General features: G+C 43.3%; 2 protein-coding genes and 1 pseudogene across 4 annotated transcripts; all 3 read right to left on the reverse strand.

The window, feature by feature from the left end:
* Positions 1-602: 602 nt before the first annotated feature.
* On the reverse strand, positions 603-3,412 carry resilin. Its single transcript, XM_017160170.3, has 3 exons — positions 2,224-3,412; positions 1,755-1,889; positions 603-1,634 (listed from the first exon to the last, which is right to left on the reverse strand). Exons 1-3 carry the CDS (start codon positions 3,169-3,171, stop codon positions 861-863), a joined length of 1,857 nt encoding a protein of 618 aa, XP_017015659.2. The 5' UTR covers positions 3,172-3,412; the 3' UTR covers positions 603-860.
* A 2,144-nt stretch (positions 3,413-5,556) lies between these two features.
* On the reverse strand, positions 5,557-7,286 carry Vkor (Vitamin-K epoxide reductase). 3 transcript variants are annotated; one of them, XM_017160168.3, is made up of 4 exons: positions 6,779-7,152; positions 6,013-6,312; positions 5,856-5,950; positions 5,557-5,791 (listed from the first exon to the last, which is right to left on the reverse strand). In XM_017160168.3, the coding sequence occupies exons 2-4, from the start codon at positions 6,180-6,182 to the stop codon at positions 5,625-5,627; spliced, it is 432 nt and encodes a 143-aa protein (XP_017015657.2). In that variant the 5' UTR covers positions 6,183-6,312; positions 6,779-7,152; the 3' UTR covers positions 5,557-5,624. The 3 variants fall into 3 exon arrangements, 2 of the variants coding, with proteins under 2 accessions (XP_017015657.2, XP_017015656.2); XM_017160167.3 differs by having other exon boundaries at positions 5,557-5,802; XR_011418305.1 differs by lacking the exons at positions 5,557-5,791; positions 5,856-5,950; positions 6,013-6,312 and adding an exon at positions 6,416-6,699 and having other exon boundaries at positions 6,779-7,286.
* Positions 7,287-9,556: 2,270 nt separating this feature from the next.
* LOC123002552 (phospholipid-transporting ATPase ABCA3-like) lies at positions 9,557-17,316 on the reverse strand (annotated as a pseudogene).
* Between the last annotated feature and the right edge of the window lie 862 nt (positions 17,317-18,178).

Raw genomic sequence — 18,178 nt, forward strand, 5'->3', positions numbered from 1 at the left:
AAAATGCGTTTTTCACCTAAAAAATTTGACTTTCGACTTAAAAAAACCATATTTAAAGTTAAACAAGAGAGAACGGTATAGTCGGGTTGGTGTCCCGACTATTTAATACCCGTCACTCAGCTAAAGGGAGTGCGAACGTTGTACTCGGGTTGGTATATACTATATATATACCACAGTGGCGGATCTAGGATTTTGTTGTGGGGGGTGATATAAGAACAATTTTTTTGTTGCACACTTTTGGAATACCAAAATTCCTTTCATTTTTCATCCGAGTGGGCGGTGATATATCTCCCATATCACCCCCCGTGGATCCGGGCATGATAACCAACTATAATCGTAACTCAGCTAAAGGGAGTGCGAGGAAGATATATATATATAGATATTTAGATTGCGTATAACTTTTTAATGAATGGTCCGATTTGAAAAATGTCTTCTACACATCGAAATTGCATTTATACTTCTTGGAAATCTTTAAAGATGTGGCCGGAGGACCCATTTTAAAATCGTTAGTGGCTGAAATAAACTTGCGCTAATCTTTATCTTCACCAAACAACAACTTCAAGTTTTGTATAAAAATATATATTTAATTCCTTTACTTACATTAGAATAGCTTTATCATTTGATTATTTTTTTGGGTTATTTTTCGCTCATGCATTTACAACAACAGGTACTTAGGGCTACGAGGAATTGAGGAAGCGTAATGGACGAAAGACAGCGAGAAGAGAAAGAAGAATGGGCACATATAGATGTCGAAGGATGTGGGGAGAGACAATGGTCGTATGTATGTAGTTCTAGAAGGACTTAAAACTAGGTATTCCTATAAGTTCGAGGGATCTAGCTAATGTGTCTGTGAGTCGTCTCTAGTACCGGTAACCGCTGCCATCGTTGTCGCCGTTCTGTCCACCGGGTCCAAAGCCATTCCTGCCGCCCTGACCCGGCCTGCCGCTCGAGTATCCCTGGCCATCCTGGTTATCCTGTCCATTGGGACCGCCTGGCCGACCGCCCGGACGACCGCTGGAGTAGCCATCACGGCCCAGATCCTGTCCGCCAGGACGTCCGCCGGAGTAGCCCTGGTCACCCTGGCCATCCTGTCCGCCGATCACACGTCCACCGATGATCACACGACCGCCATCGGGTCCACCACCTCCGTTGCCGTTGCCATTGCCATTACCGCCCGGCCTGCCATTGGAGTAGCCACCTGCGCCTAGGTCCTGGCCACCTGGACGTCCACCGGAGTAACCGTCGCGACCCAAGTCCTGACCTCCTGGGCGACCACCGGAGTAACCATCGCGACCCAAGTCCTGACCTCCTGGGCGACCACCGGAGTAACCGTTGGGTCCCAAGTCCTGACCACCTGGGCGACCACCAGAGTAGCCATCGCGACCCAGATCCTGACCACCAGGACGTCCGCCGGAGTAGCCGCCATTACCGTTGCCATTGCCTCCATTACCGCCCGGCCTGCCATTGGAGTAGCCACCTGCGCCTAGATCCTGACCACCTGGACGTCCGCCGGAGTAGCCATCGGGACCCAGATTCTGGCCGCCAGGACCGCTGGCACCACTGCCATCGTTGGCATCGCCCTCGTAGCGGATCTGCGGCCTGTAGCCCTGCTGATCGGCCTCGTACTCCACGATCTAGGGAAGACAGAGATAGAGAGACACCAATGTTAGCCGTGACAGGAGGAGGTGGAGTGGGTGCAGTGGGTGGGTCCACGTCGACTCCTGTTGCCCGCCGCCGCCGCCTTCGCCGCTTACTTGCTTCCTTCCGTCGGGCAAGAGGACATTGTACTGGCCGGTGGTGAAGTCACCGTCGCGCATCTCTGAGTGCCCGAACGAGAGACCGCTGGGCGCGTCCTCGACCTGGTAATTAAATTCGTACTTGGCGGGCTCCTAAACGCCGGAGAACGGATCATGGAGCATGGAGCATGGACAGCGGATCATGGAGAATGGAGAGCGGATTGGAGATTGGGGCGTGTGGAGAAAGAGAGAAACACAGAGATAGAGTGGCTAGGATCAAGAGTTCAGATTTCTGGGATACTGGGATACAAGCTTTAAGCGCCGATTCGGCGGTGCAGGTGAGCGAGGACGAGTCTACCAAAGATTTGCATGGGCAAGTGTGCAGCGGTGTGGGCGGTGGGGCGGTGTTCCCAATTGGTCTGTGCCACCCAGTGATCCCCCATTAACAGATCCCATAATCCAGTTCCCAAAACCACCAGCTACTCACATCGTTTTCGTAGTCAGAGCCGCCGGGTCCACTGCCTCCGGCGCCACCAGCGCCTCCAGATCCCGAGGCTGGGGGTCCGTAGGAGTCGGAGGGTCGACCGCCAGGACCTGATCCTGGTGCTCCATAGCTGCTCGAAGGACGTCCGCCGTTGCCGTTGCCATTACCAGGGGCGCCATAGGAATCTGAGGGCTTTTGGCCCTGACCAGGAGCACCGTAAGAGTCCGAAGGGCGTCCGCCAAGACCACCTTGACCTTGACCAGGAGCGCCGTAACTACTGGAAGGACGACCGCCGTTTCCATTGCCGTTTCCGCCACCAGGAGCGCCATAGGAGTCCGAGGGACGACCACCATTACCGTTTCCGCCACCAGGAGCGCCATAAGTGTCCGAAGGACGACCGCCATTGCCGCCACCAGGAGCGCCGTAGCTACTGGAAGGACGACCGCCGTTTCCGTTGCCACCAGGAGCGCCATAAGTGTCCGAGGGACGTCCACCATTACCGTTTCCGCCACCAGGAGCACCGTAACTGCTCGAAGGACGTCCGCCGTTGCCGTTTCCGCCACCAGGAGCACCATAAGTGTCGGAGGGACGACCGCCGTTTCCGTTTCCACCACCAGGAGCGCCGTAGCTACTCGAAGGACGTCCGCCATTTCCGTTTCCGCCACCAGGAGCGCCATAGGAGTCCGAGGGCTTGCCACCGAAACCACCTTGTCCCTGACCCTGTCCCTGTCCTGGCAGTCCTGGAGCTCCGTAGCTGTCCGAGGGTCGTCCACCGTTGCCGCCATTGCCGCCGCCAGGAGCTCCGTACGAGTCCGACGGCCTGCCGCCCGGACCACTCTGACCCGGGGCTCCGTAGCTGTCGGAGGGAGGTAGATACGAGTTGACTGGTGGCTCCGGTCGTCCCAGGACCACCACTGCCATGAGCAGCGTCAAACCGAGTAACTTGAACATGGTATTATTATCCACTTGGAGCTGCGGCTACGGCTGATCTCACTGACTGCTGATCGGAATCGGAATCTCTGAGGCTGGGATGAGGCTAGCGCTTGGAAGCAGCGCCGAATTCTGACTGATCTGTAGCTGCTGCCGCATGGCGTATTTATATGTGGCAAACCGAAACCGAAACTGAGGCTGAAAACTGAAAACTGAAAGTCTAGGATGCACACACACGAACTCGATTATGAGTTGGAGGTGGTTTTTGGAGCGTGTGGCAACCGGCACAACAGCTGCTGCTGCTGCTGATGCTGCTGCTGCTGCCACATACGATCGTCTTCGGAGAAGCGGTGGCTGATTCTATGCGGTTCAAAGCAAAAATCTCAATCACCCAGCTTGCTCCACTCCACAAAAGCACTCCTCATCGCCCCCCGATCTCCGCCAGGTGGCACGTGAAGGGTGCCTGGGTTTCGGTCTCTCGGTCTCTCGGCTGATTTGCCTTCTTCTTGGGCCCCAAAAACCTTTTGGATCACCAGTTGCGTTGGCCCAAAGTAGTCTACTCGGTCTCCTCCGCCGGGTGAATGTGTCGGCGGCGTCTGCCGCGGCTCACTCTCCCAAGCGAGTGGTTCAGTGACAAGCGCCGAAGTTTGCATTTGTTTGCCTTGTCTTGTCAGAGCGAATGAAAATAATAAAAAGCCCAGCGACATATTGAAGAAGATCGTGCCAACGGCGACCCCAATTGGGAGTACAATCAGCAGATGCGTCTGATGGGTGTAGAAGGGTCGAGTCGATAGGATCGGAGATTGTGGCAACGCAGATTGGAGAATCAATTGGAAAAGAGGGGTATGTAGATGATCTGTACCTTGGATCCCGAGAGACTGATTGAATTGATATTGATTATATTCAAAATGCAGATCACTAGATCTATGAAGCTAGGTGCTAGCCAACTGACAGCTCAATTAGACTTTATATCTTGAAAGGAAGCATAAAAGATCGTTTCAGATTTGGATATGGGATTGTTGCGGTGGAGCCAACATTTTTGAGATCAAGGAATCAAGTGATTAATTAATAATTGATTCATGCTATTCAATTCTATTCGGAATGCGTCGACGGGCTTTCAAATTTATTTCGAATGAATGAATTATTTTTAAATTTTATGAATTTGTCAGAATTTATTTTCGAAAAATTTAAAATCGAAAAATTAAAAAAAACCAATGCTAATGCATAGTGTATACAATTCAGGTAGATTGAAACACTAAATTATGATCGTTTTTCATACGAATGGGAATGCCGTTTGAACTATTTTGGTATTTATGCTATTCAGCTAAGGGGCTGTCCATATATTACGTAATCACCTAGGGGGGGGGAGGGGGTCATTGAAATGATTATGTTTGATTACATGGGGAGGGGGGGGGTCTTGTACAATGATTACGTAATCATTTTATATGAACTTTTTTATTTAAAGAATTTATTTAAAAACTTTTTCCTTTAATTATATCTACAAACTTAGATAGGAAAGCAGGGAAAAAATTTTTGTAGTGGCTGGGCGGCGAAAAAGAGAATGTTTAGTGGTTGAATCACACGAAGGACGCGAAGACCTGGAATGGCTTGACGAAGAGTATGTTGGAGATAATATCAGCGTAGACGAACCATACCAAACTTCATTTATAAACAATATTAAAGATTGGGTTGCATCTCCGTTTGAATCCACAGATTAAAACAAAAAAAATTTTATTCTTGGGATTACGTAATCATTGGGGGGGGGGGGTGTTTATTGAATGATTACGTTTGATCACCAGGGGGGGGAGGGGGTCAAAAATCACCAAAAACGTGATTACGTAATATATGGACAGCCCCTAACTTCAAATTTAAATTCATTCATTCACAGAAAACAAACAAATTTAAAATAATTAATTGAATAAATTCATGCAATAACTGATATACATAAAGTATGTAAAAGCAATACCACAAATTAAATAAATATTTTACCTAAGAGAACTGGGTAATTTGTTTCACCAAAGACATTAAAATTTGGCTATACCCATTGTGCCTACTTCCAGCCATTCATTGATTCAGTTATTCACCCCTTCCAAATCGGAACTCCAGCCCACACAAAGGGATTCCCGAACTTATGGGAAATTAATTGCGCTGAGTTTTCGCAGTCCGCCCACCTTGTTAACTTGGCCAAGTCAGTTGGCAGTAGCGCCATTCGCGGATCACAGATCACAGCCTTCGGCGGCAAATGGGAACGTGCAGAATTAATTGCCCCACTACGTGCTTGGTCATGGGAGTTGGAAGTTGTCGGCTCGACATCCTGCTTACAGCCATACGTGCGGGTCAAAAAACGATAGATGAAGATTAAGATCTTGGCCATAACACGTCGACAGTTTAAAATAACTCACTGGCTTAGTAGCTTATCTTCATTATAATTTCGGCATGACTTAAATATATACAGCTCTTACATATAAAGACGCCTATAGCGCCTTAAAACCTCCTGGAAGAGCCATGTGTGTATCAAATAGATGGCCAGGCACACTAAGCAGCAATCGTAAAAGACAAAAAGCAGCAGGAAGCCCAGATAAACGCAGAGGAACAGTGTCAAAGTGCATATTATCAATTGGGCCAAGCACAGCCACTGATGCTGAAAAAACGCTAAAAAATAAAATGATCAACATTATTTCTTGATGCTTAAAATATATACTTACAGCTCAAAAAGTAGAGAACATAAAATACAATTCCTATGGCTCCGTTGGGAGAATTTAGTTTCGTTATTTTACCAAGTCCAAAGCCTTCACCATAGCTGAGATTTACGTAAAATTCCATTATAAAATTCAAAATTGCCTTAAAAACATTCTAGCGTACACTGATTTGAAGACTATCGAGCAACTTATGTTCTCATTCACATCGCACATCGGCCTGTAGTTCTTATCCTCCTCCAGTTTCACTTTCACGTACAGTGAATACACCGAGATGACCACTCCACAGGCGCAAATCCATCGCAAGCGGGAGGTTGTACTGTTCGCCTGTTCCATTGCGTTGCTGTTTGGATAATGAGCTCATTGCCACAGGATTGCAACTCACTATCAGTTGGTCCAACAAAAGATTCCAGGCCCACGCCATCGATTTGAGAACTTTCTTGGCAGCTGCGCAATGGGAAAAGAGCTGGAAACTTTTTTACACTTATTGAAGGTATGTAAGATTTTCAGACAGTCCCCCAATTCATTCTTGTTAATATCAGAAAAACATTTGGATTTAATTCCACAAATTATAATTTTTATTATTTTAAATATTTTTAATTTTTAATATTTATTTCCACAATGCAATTTGAATCATGTTAAAAATACAAAAAACAGTTTAAATTAACTGTTGTTCAGTTTTCTAGGTAATTCCTTGTCACTAGAGTATTTCCTTAGTTTGTTAGGGTATTTAAGGCCGCGACCCTCTTTGATAATATTGCCTTCTTGTTTTCTCAGTCGGGTTCGCATAAATTCCCGTTCTCGTTTAATTTGATATGACACGAGAGTCAACGCAACAGGTAATATAAATAAACTACGTAAATAAACCGGGGTAGGTGACCAAGGCGAGATATTAAAGTGGCTTTACCACCGCGGAAGGAAAGGCCCCTTACCCTGGGAACAATCACCTCTAGGCCATCGAACGTGCATGCATCTGCGGCAAAGGCAAAAAACATCGCATTAGGCCACGCTCCATTGCATGCATATGAAATTAGCGACTGCGGCGACATCAGCCAAGTCCCAGACGACCAAGAGACATCTCAACCCGTCCAAATCAGACTACAAGCTCATGAAGCCGCGACTCTCGGCATGACACAATGATGCCTCCATCGCCATCTCCATCTTTAGCCCCCACCCACTCGCCATGCTGTGCTCCATGTCCCTTTTTAATTTATAGCCTCACGAATTTGAATTCATCTGTGTTGTTCGGGTGTTTAATAAAAAATAAATAACCTAAAAATAACAGGCCCATCCGAAGTGATATAAAAATCAACGTTAGCCATGAGGTAACCAAATGGAAACAATTTACAAAATTGCAGTAGCTCTGCCCCCAGGAGTGAATTGAAGTGATGAATTTACGCAACCTTGGAGTCGGTATTCTGCCATAAAAAGAAAAAACATCAAAACAGTCACCGCAGCCAGCGACTTGGCACAGATATCCATTTGATATGGAAAACCCTTTCAAACGGCTGTCAACTCGATTCTGACTCAAACCCCAGCCTCACCTGGCCGATCGCGTAATAATATGCTACTGGAAATGGCCCAGGGGCCTTATTGAGCTTTACAATTTCAAAGCTAAATGCAAAAAGTAAGCACAATATCAATCTATACCCATTATATGTATAATATTTAAATTATTTATTATATGTACCTTTTAAACCGATTCATTCAGGTCTGACTTAATGTGGGTTAAAGTATGGTGGGGAAAGAAAACAATAAGATGTTCATATATAGTTACTTCTCTCGAAAGATTTCCTGGGGATAACGTAAGCATCAATCCGAAGATATAGAAGGACAATTACACCAGTTTACAAAATAAAATCCACTACTTCCTCATCAAAGACAACCTTGGAGTTTCGTTAAAGTACATCTCCCTATTTAAGAAATGGGCACTTAAACATTTTTTGAATGATGTCAATTTTATTTAAAACGGTTTTGGGCCTTTTTATTTTCTATTCCGAGTGCTGATAACCCGAGTTCGGTCATGGAAGACTCCTTTAACTTCCTTATACACTTTGATGAATTCCAGTCATTAGTTTAAAAGCTACACCTCGTCAAAGTTTAATAAGTTGGAAAATATTCAAAAACGGTGAAATAAATTGCTCCTATAAAAATACGAAGAAACAAATTTAGTTTTACCACTTCTACTTCCGAAATGAAATCCAAATTTCCAGCCCCGATCCACAGATGATCGCAGATCTTAAGATGCGTTTAGAAGGGCTAATGCCAAATGTTTGCAGGTGTTTCTCCTCAAGCACGCGCTGCGCTGCTTGCCACCAACAAGTTTTGGTACACCCAAAAAAAATAGTCCTAGAAACGAAACTATTGTTAAATGAATTCTACACTATTGAGTGCCAAATTTGCATCAATAAGATAAGTATCAAATAAATACTTTCAAAATATAAAGTTTATAATATTTCATATGAAGTTAATACTTCTGCTTATAGAATTTGCATTATTTAGTATTAGGTCAATATTACTTTTTTATAGTAGTATATTTTTAATACAACGCTTATAGAGTTAACATTTTAGATTTGTTAATACTTTGTAGTTTCATTTCTATACCGAGAGTTTAATTTTGATACTTTTAAAAGAATTCATTATACCCGTTACTCGTAGAGTAAAAGGGTATATTAGATTCGTGCAAAAGTATGTAACAGGTAGAAGGAAGCGTTTCCGACCCTATAAACTATATATATTCTTGATCGGGATCGCTAGCCGAGTCGATCTAGCCATGTCCGTCTGTCCGTCTGTCTGTCTGTCTGTCTGTCTGTCTGTCTGTCTGTCTGTATGAACGCTGAGATCTCGGAAACTATAAAAGCTAGAAGATTGACATTTTGCATGCAGATTCTAGGAGTTCCTACGCAGCGCAAGTTTGTTTCAAAAGGGTGCCACGCCCCCTCTAACGCCCACAATCGCATATATACGATTTTAAAAATTTCAATATTTTGGAAAAGTAAAAATGCAGTTTTATTGTGTTTATCAATACCTATCGAAATGTAGAAGAAATTTTTTAAATCGGACCATTCGTTAAAAAGTTACGGCGGATCAAAGTTTTTCTCCATCTCTTTCGCACTCCCTTTAGCTGAGTAACGGGTATCTGATAGTCGGGGCACCCGACTATAGCGTTCTCTCTTGTTTAATACTCATCTTATTGATGCAAATTTGACACTCAATAGTGTATAATTCATGTAAGAATAGTTTCGTTTCTATCACTATTTTTTTTTTGTGTATGCTTCAACAAAAGCTTTTTATGCCTCAAGGGCAGCTGACTGCGAAATGACGGAGCTTGACAATTATGATTACGATTACGAAGGTGAACGCTTCGAGAGCGGGAACTTGGTATTGTTGTCGGCAACTCTGGTGGCTCGATGCACGTGCAACTGGAAGGAAGTTAAGGTAATTGCGTGGTTTTTCATTCTCGATGAGATGTGGCAATCGCACACATTTGTATGCGTCAATTGGCTTAATTCGTAATCAATTAGAATCTTATTGCAGCATAAACGAATGCTAATGTCTTCAAATATATTGGTGAGATCCCAATCACTGGCAAAGTATCCGTCCAGTGATAAGGGGAATAGAAACTATATATGTAGTTAGATTCACCAATAAAATAGTTAAATGTTTCCAACGTAGTGATAATAGGAATTTTTGCTTGTGAGCGTGGTTAAACTTTTTAATGATTCTAGACAGCTTCAAACGGTAGGTGCAGAACAAGATATTTCAATAAGATTGCAATTTCTGCTTAAATTGTTACTTGAAATATTTAAAAAAATGTTGTATAAAATTATAAAATTTGGCTCTAAAAAATGGATTTCACATAATGGATTACTCATCAGAAATAATCTTAAATGTTATTAATTAAATTCAATTTTTGAGCAAGTTACTGGGGCTATCTGTGCAAGGCGGTGAAGAGAGAAGCTAGTTGGCTTTATTAACTGCACTAGATTCCTCGCGCTGGTTCTTGGCAAACTCCAAAAAGATCTCCTCCAGAGTGGTCTGGCTGACCGAGTAGTCCTCCACATTCAGCTGCTGGCGATTCCTCTCCATCGTTCCAAAGATGCGTGACCATTTCACCGCAGTCAATGGAATGTAAAAGGTTAACAGACCCACGGTATCATCCCTTGTTGAAACATTATTATTAAATTAATATAATTTAAACCTCGTAATAAAGAAAATATCAAGTCCTTACCGGAGAATGGAGTCAGGATACTTTTCTCTTACAAACGCCTTGACGGCAAAGATATCTCTTTCCCTCCGACCCAGGTCCTTCAGGTCACGTCGCAGCTTGATCTTGAGGATCAGTCCCTTGGAGAACTTGTTCTTTAGGTGCTGCGTCGATCCGAGGCACTTGAACTCTCCATTCACCATAATGGCCAGTCGGGTGCACAGGGCCTCACACTCCTCCATGCTGTGGGAGGTCAGGACGATGGATTTTCCAGACTCCCGGATGCGGCTGACCACATTCCATAGCTGTCGCCTGGCCGCTGGATCCATGCCGGATGTGGGCTCATCTAGGTAAATCACGGACGGACTGCCGATCAATGCGATGGCCGTGCTCAGCTTTCGCTTATTTCCTCCACTAAAGGCTTCTGTCCGTTTGTCTAAGTGCTTCACGAACCCGAAAGATTTGGCCAGATCCTCGATAACTCGCCTAATGTCCTCCCCGGGAACTCCGCAAAGCAGGCAGAAAACTCGCAGCACCTCGCGACCCGTCAGTCCTGTCGGCAATGCATCGAACTGCGGACAGTAGCCGATCAACTTGTATATCCCGCTCATGTTCCAGCCCAGGATCTGACCTTGGACGTACGCGGCTCCCGAGCTGATCCACTCTTCGCCGGTCATCATCTTGAAAGTGGTCGTTTTTCCGGCTCCATTCACACCAAGCAGGCCAAAGCATTCGGTTCTGCGAAAGGTGGGATTATAAGCCCGAATTATTTTGAAAATCTTCAATAATACTAAGGAATATCTGAACTTACTCCCTTACACAGAGCGAAACCTGATCAACGGCTCGAAACTGACCGTAGTTCTTGGTGACCCGATCCAGCACCAGATTCTTGGAGGCCCTCTCATCGGCAGTCATGTGAAGGATGAGCTTACCCTCCTGATCCACGTCGTCATCTACGTAGCTATCGGTCGATGGGGAATACATTTTACTACCCAAAAAAACAGTAATAGGTAAGACGTAAATATATTAACCAGAAGACAGAAGTACTCACGTTAGCTTTTGACGAATCTTGAGCATTAGCACCGGGATCACTCGGAACTCCATCAGGAAGAGAATGAGGAAGAAGAAAATTCCGGTAGCGGTCATGCTGATCAACTGGTATGATATACCACCATAAGGATTCCAGGAAAAGTAGGAAACTAAGAATTGGAATAAATTATTATTAATAAATTATCATATCATACCAATTTGTAAAAAATACGGTGCATTAAAGCAATTCGAGGAAAGCAATATGGCTTCTGACTAATGTTTGGCTTGCGCAATGTCTTGCCGATATGTAAAATAAATTTTGTTTTCTAAATTTCTGTGCTTCCAAAAACATATGGATTGTTTAACATTTGTTTATACGTAATGAATAATAAAACGGTTCTAAATGGGTGACAAAAGTACTCACTGCAGCATTCCGGCTTCGTATCGCAGAGCTCGGTATGTGTAACTCCTTGAGCGCATATAGCTCTTTTGAAAAAGTTTATGTTAATATTTGCCAACCCCATGCCAAGCCCGAACTGCGGGAAAATATGGAAGATCCAATACAAGTAACTAGAAGTTTCTAACGATTGATTTTTGACAGAAACTATTAAAAACGCAATAACCAGTAAAAATCCAAAAAATATATTGACCCTGGCTGCACGAGAAAATCCAGTGACTGGTTCCCTAATGAACAAACCCATTGTGTAGATGAAGGGCAACACGGAAAATCCATAGAACAGCAGCAGAACGAAAAAGCAGCCCAGTTCGCTGAAACCCATACCCGGCACCTGGATAATAATAATCGTAATAATCACGATCGTGGCCATCACAAAGTTGGTGGCCAAGTCGCAAACAAACTGCGATATCCAGAAGATCCACAATTTTACGCCACCGACAAATTGCAGCAACTTGGCCCTGGACCCACGCTCCCTTATCGGGAATAGAATATACATCGCGCTCACGAAGCACGTGCTGAGGTACAAGTATATGGAGACTGAAACGACCATTCTTAGTGATATGATATACTCCAGAGAATCGTGTGGTGGAGGGTAGTATAGTGGTGCATTGGTGACCCCGATCTGCACCTGTGGACCCACAAGTGCCTTGGCCATAGCGTTGTGCACCATGTTAAGGGTTAATGGAGCTGCGTGATAGGCCTGGTTGTTCAGCCAGGCAATTATTTTCGAGTTGGAAAAAGAGGCGCCCACCAGATAATGCGGGTTAATCCCCGTTTGCCTCGTTCCTTCGACCTTAATGACGTAGTTCTGCAAACGGATATTATAGCATGGAGTGTACAGTAAATTAAGCTAACTAACCTCAAAGTCTTCCTTGCCAGTCAGTTCCAGTTTGTAATCATCTCCATACGATTTCACCAGGTCAGAGTATTTTTGTGCAATTTCGTGACCTTGCGATTTATTACTTTCTTCTGAGAGATCTAGAACTGTCACAGCTGAGGGATACTGAGTTATCGAAAAAGTCATCGTCCTCAGATCGTCCGTCAATACTACGCTTAAATAGCTTATGACCAAAAATAACACTGGAGTTACGTTTAGTACGAATAGGAACAACTTGTTTCGCCAAGTGTACAGGAGCTTCTTGAGCAACATGGCCTTCCATTGATTCAAGTAGAGCTGCAGTCCCTGGAGCTTGCGTCTATTATCCGAGAAAGTTCCGAGGGCTGAAAGAAGAAAATGGATCATAGGGAGCCAAATCACGGAACCAATCCCTACTTACACTCTAAAGATTTGTAGTCATCTCCATTAATGCTATCGCTTTGTTCCGTCACTTTAGCAGTGCTGTCCTGTTCGGCACCGACCTTCATGAACACCTCCTCCAGCGAGGTGATGCTTACGCCATAGCCATTAAGATGCAGGTCATCGGATCTTTCCTCCAGCTCGTTGAACAACTCCTCGAATTTGAGAGAGTATCGATCCGGAAGTTGGTAAGACAACTCGGCACCGATATCTAACACCGGCTGCAGACCCGGAATGTACCTGTTCAGTAGGGCAGTCACCTTGTCCGTTCGACAGTCATCGTCCTTAACACAGATCTGGAGGGAGTGTATGAATAATAACCATACACTATATACCATATAACCTATCTCCACTCACCAATCGGTACCCCGATCCATATTGTTTTTTCAAAAAGAAGGTGGTCCCAAGGCACTGGAGTTTGCCGTCACACATGATAGCAATGCGATCGCCCAGCACATCGGCCTCGTCCATGAAGTGGGTGGTCAGCAGCAGGGTGCGCCCGACCTTCTCCTTCTGGAGGAGATCCCACAACTGCCGCCTGGCCGCTGGATCCATTCCGGAGCTGGGCTCATCGCACAGCACCACCTTCGTGCCGCCACAAAGGGCACAGCAGACGGAGAGCTTGCGCTTCATTCCGCCCGAGAGTTTCGATGCCGGCACATTCGCCTTGTCCTCCAGCTGGATCATCTTCAGATACTTGGCCACCTCCGCCTCGACTTCCTCACCTCGGAGTCCCTTTATCCTACTGAAGAATCGGATGTGATTCGATACACTCATGCCATTAAAGAGCACATTGTTTTGCGGACAGATGCCCATAGACATGCGAGCTTCTTCCGTATGGGTTGTGATGTCATAGCCATTTATGATCGCTGCGCCGCTCGTCGGCGGAATCATCCCGGTTAGCATCGATATGGTGGTGGTCTTGCCGGCTCCATTGTGGCCCAGTAGTACCGTTATTTCATCCTTGAACATATTCATGGTCAAGCCCTTCACCACAGTCTTATCGGCAAAACGCTTTCTAAGGTCTTTTATCTGAAGTCCGATTTGTTTGCCTTCCAGTTCCTTTTCAAAAGCCTTTGGGTCCAATTGATCCATCTGAACGAACTCCGAATCGTTTTCTATTTTGGTACTTTTGATACCCCAAAACTCCCTGGTAAAAGGGAAGTTCCAAACGCCGCGGGACTCCAAAATCACCGGGCCTTACTTGTTCAACATACAAGCAAATTATCATGTAGATGACACTGGAAGTCATCATCATCATGATCACGGCGCCCACGGTCAAAGAATCGCCATCGGATGCGGGAGTAAAGAGGCTACTCCACTGCAAACCATCGCCGACTTCCTCGAAGTTTACGATCAGCTTGAATCCCAAGCCAACGGCCGTGTTAGGGATCAAGCTCCAGCCTAACTTGGAGGACAAACTGACGTCAAAGGTAAAAGAATAGGGGATATGGGCTATTAGCAAGGTCAATGCCGTTACAGTGGATGCCGTACTGGCCTTCGAGAATAGAGAGGCCGTCATAAAGCAGAAGCAGATGCTGGCAATGATGTATGATATCAGGAAAAAGAGCAGGACCGTAAAGCTAGTATTCTCTAGCACAGACCCATATTTCGTATCCACCTTGAGTGCTGTGGCAATCAATATGGCGGAAAAAGTCAGCTGTATAATGGACTTTACAAACCAAGCAGCCCAGTGAAGCCAGTTTCTCAGTCCCATGATCTTCATAACCTCCTTCAGCTGTTTCTCCTTCTCGGCGGCGATAAACTGCAAGTGAAGACAAGACCGCGATTTGAAAAGAGGGGAAAAACATTCCGGTATAAGGAAGGAGCGAAAAAGCTTAGTATTATCAATAACGGCAATAAGGTGGCCAAATAAAAGTGAAAGGAATCTTCTTTGTAGGCGGGATATGGATAGTGTTGTATCGTAACATTCGGAAGTTTAGATCTTCCCGACTTTTGCCGTATATAGGCCAACGAAAGTTCCTGTTTCAAGGCCAGGAAACCCTCTTTTAAATATCCCGGATAATCATGGTTTTGTTGGCCCCTGATACCAATTGACGGAAACAAGTTTCTGGTTTGCCAGGTATCTACTTTAAAATCCGGTACCTTTAATCGTAACTTTGATGGAAATCGTAGCGCAAAGTAAAAATCATCAGGAATTTGGTCCGTGAGATTGGCCCAAGCGTCATTGAACTGAATGCCGGCGAAGGCTCTCCTTTGAACGACATCCAATTCCAGTTGGGCTGCATTTTTAGAAACGTAATATTTGCCGATGTCAAAGTCTTGGAATTCTTGTTTCCAGTTCTGCAAAGCGTTGTTCACCAGTTTGTCAAGGATGGCATTCGACGGCGAATAGCACACGGTGAAGTTGCTTTTCCAGCTTTGCAAATAATAGTTAAACAAAAATGATTCCGATTTAGTTAGGATACTTAGATAAAAGCACATATCGCTCATTTACTAAAAGAGCCGATAAAGACTTATTTTGAGTTATTAGGTTAAGGGGGAGATATGTAATACATATTATGTATGTACCTACATTGTAAAATGTACATTCGATTTTTATACCCTTGCAGAGGGTATTATAATTTCTGTCAGATGTTTCCAACGGAGTGAAGAAGAAGTTTCCGACCACATAAAGTATTTATGTTCTTGATCAGCACCACTAGACGAGATCTAGCCGTGTCTGTCTGTCTATTTCTATGCGAACTAGTGTCTCAGCTTTAAAGCTATCACGATGAAACTTTCTCAAAAGACTTATTTCTATTGCAGGTACACTCATAAAAATAATTTTCTACATTCTAGAAAATCGCCCTAAAAATATGTTCGCCCTTGAACTGAGAAAAATGTTCTATTTTCACGACAAATTTGCCATAAATTCAAAATCTTTTTAGGGTTAATTTGTCTATTTTTTGACCTTTTCTAAATCCAACGGCAAATTGCCCTAATTATACAAGTTACTCGTAGAGTAAAAGGGTATATTGTATTCGTGCAAAAGTATGTAATAGAAGGAAGCGTTCCCGACCCTGTAAAGTATATATATTCTTGATCAGGCCGAGTCGATATAGCCATGTCCGTCTGTCCGTCCGTATGAACGCTGAGTTCTCGGAAACTACAAAAGCTAGAAGGTTGAGATTTTCCACACATATTCTTCGGCTTCCTACGTAGCGCAAGTTTATTTCAGTTTTCTAGAATTTGTTTCTCTCTTAAAAAATCCTAAAATTATTCGAAGTAAGGGGTTTGAAAGATAAAGAGTGTGTCTTTTAAAAAACTTTAGCGTCAGAACAAACCATGAATCCGTTTGCCACTGAGACGTCCGAAAAGTTGGCCAATTTCAGCATTATTCGAACTTTGGGGACCTTGTGCTAAGAATCCTTGCGTCGGGGAACTTTTATGGAAAACGCAGTTTAACTTGGGAATTCGTAACGAAAAATATATATATCCATCGAGGTACATTTAAAAAGCATTAATTTTGTTGAACAATGTAATATAATATATAATAATATTAAATAATAATATATAATAATATTATTAATTTTTTTATCTCTTTCCACTTATTATTTATCACTACTTTTAAAGATAAGCTCCGTTTTGGAAATTCAGCAGTACTTGAGACTCGTTTTAGAAAAATATTATTAACAAGAAAGGAAGCTACCTTCGGCCAGCCGAAGCTTATATACCCTTGCAGATAAAGTAATACTCACTCCGTGCAGATCTAGGGATTCCAGATTCAGTGTTCCTATTTTTGAATTTTGTTTTTAAGTAGTCAAGAATTAAAACGAATACTTCCTACAAATTAACAATAATTTTCTTATATATGTTTGAATTTTCCTATGGGAGCTATAAGATATAGTGGTCCGATCCGGCTCGCTCCGACATATGTACTACCTGCAATAGAAAGAAGACTTTCGGGAAAGTTTCATCGCGATAGCTTTAAAACTGAGAGACTAGTTCGCATAGAAACGGACAGACGAACAGACGGACAGACGGACAGACGGACATGGCTAGATAGACTCGGCTATTGGTGCTGATCAAGAATATATATACTTTATGTGGTCGGAAACGTCTCCTTCACTGCGTTGCAAACATCTGACTGAAATTATAATACCCTCTACAAGGGTATAAAAATGTATTAGTGATTTAAAATGTTAAAAAAAGTTTTCCCCAAAACTTTGGGAACTGTTTTACTATTAATTTAACCAATCAATTGGTTTTGTGTGTAGCACTAAGCATGGGAAAAACGCTGGTATTAAAGTCATGGCAAAACTCACCTTACGAAATTAAGATCATATATATTCCGCTCCGAATAATTGGTGAAATCCTTTTGAGCAGGTTTTATCTCAGTACGTATACGAATAAGGACCAGAAAGAATATGACTGGCAGTGCCACCTCTACGACAGTTCGAATTTTGCAGTTCCATTGGAGGATCCAATTCTTCCATAGTATTATGACGAATTTGTCCCAGTTTGTGACTTTTGCCATTTAAGCTATAACCGAAATTAAATGGATCACTTTAGTCGAATACCTCTACAATATAACTCCGTTAAACGTCAAATGAAATTCTAAAATTATGTTCTAAAAAACTTATTTTCTTTGTATATTCATTAAATCGCTTACTGAACTTAATAGGGGAGTGTAGGGTAATTTGACGAGTAGGGTAATGTGACGAACTCGTCGAATCTCATATATGACGTCACGACAAAAATTCCAAATAAATGTAGTCGTCTCCCCTTATCGTGTCGACAATGTATTTACAGTAATATTAATAAGAAGTCCAGTAATTTGTTCGTGAGGTAATTTTCGCTAAAAATGTGGTGCGCAAACTAGCAAACCCATTCAGTTTACTTGTGTTTCAGCAGTGCCAGAGCAAAGATGAGTGGAAAATAAAATCAGGCAAATATATGCACGTATACATGAGATCTTTATCAACAGTTTTTGGTACCTCGCGTTTTTTTCTTTTGCGCCGTTTGAGAGTGACACCGTTTTTGCTCCAAGTCTACCTTGTAGGGTATCGTGACGAACTTTTTGTAGGGTATTGTGACGAACTTTTTTTATTCAAGAATTTTAACTGTTATCGTTGATTATTTGTAAAAAAAATATAATAATACCAGATAACATTTACTGCTGCAGTTTTATTGTTGTTTTTAATAGTGACGTCAGTTTAATTTAATTAAAAAAAAAATTTGCACTTTGACCATTTTTTTTTTTTGTAAGTTTGGGTATTATCTTATTACTTTTTTCTTTTCCGTATCGAAAAAACCCTTTCCGTAAATAATATATAAAACAAGAAAGAAAGCTAGCTTCGGCAAGCCGAAGCTTATATACCCTTGCAGATCATTCTATT

The sequence above is a fragment of the Drosophila takahashii genome, chromosome 2R, assembly GCF_030179915.1.
Source record: "Drosophila takahashii strain IR98-3 E-12201 chromosome 2R, DtakHiC1v2, whole genome shotgun sequence".
Classification (NCBI taxonomy): domain Eukaryota; kingdom Metazoa; phylum Arthropoda; class Insecta; order Diptera; family Drosophilidae; genus Drosophila; species Drosophila takahashii.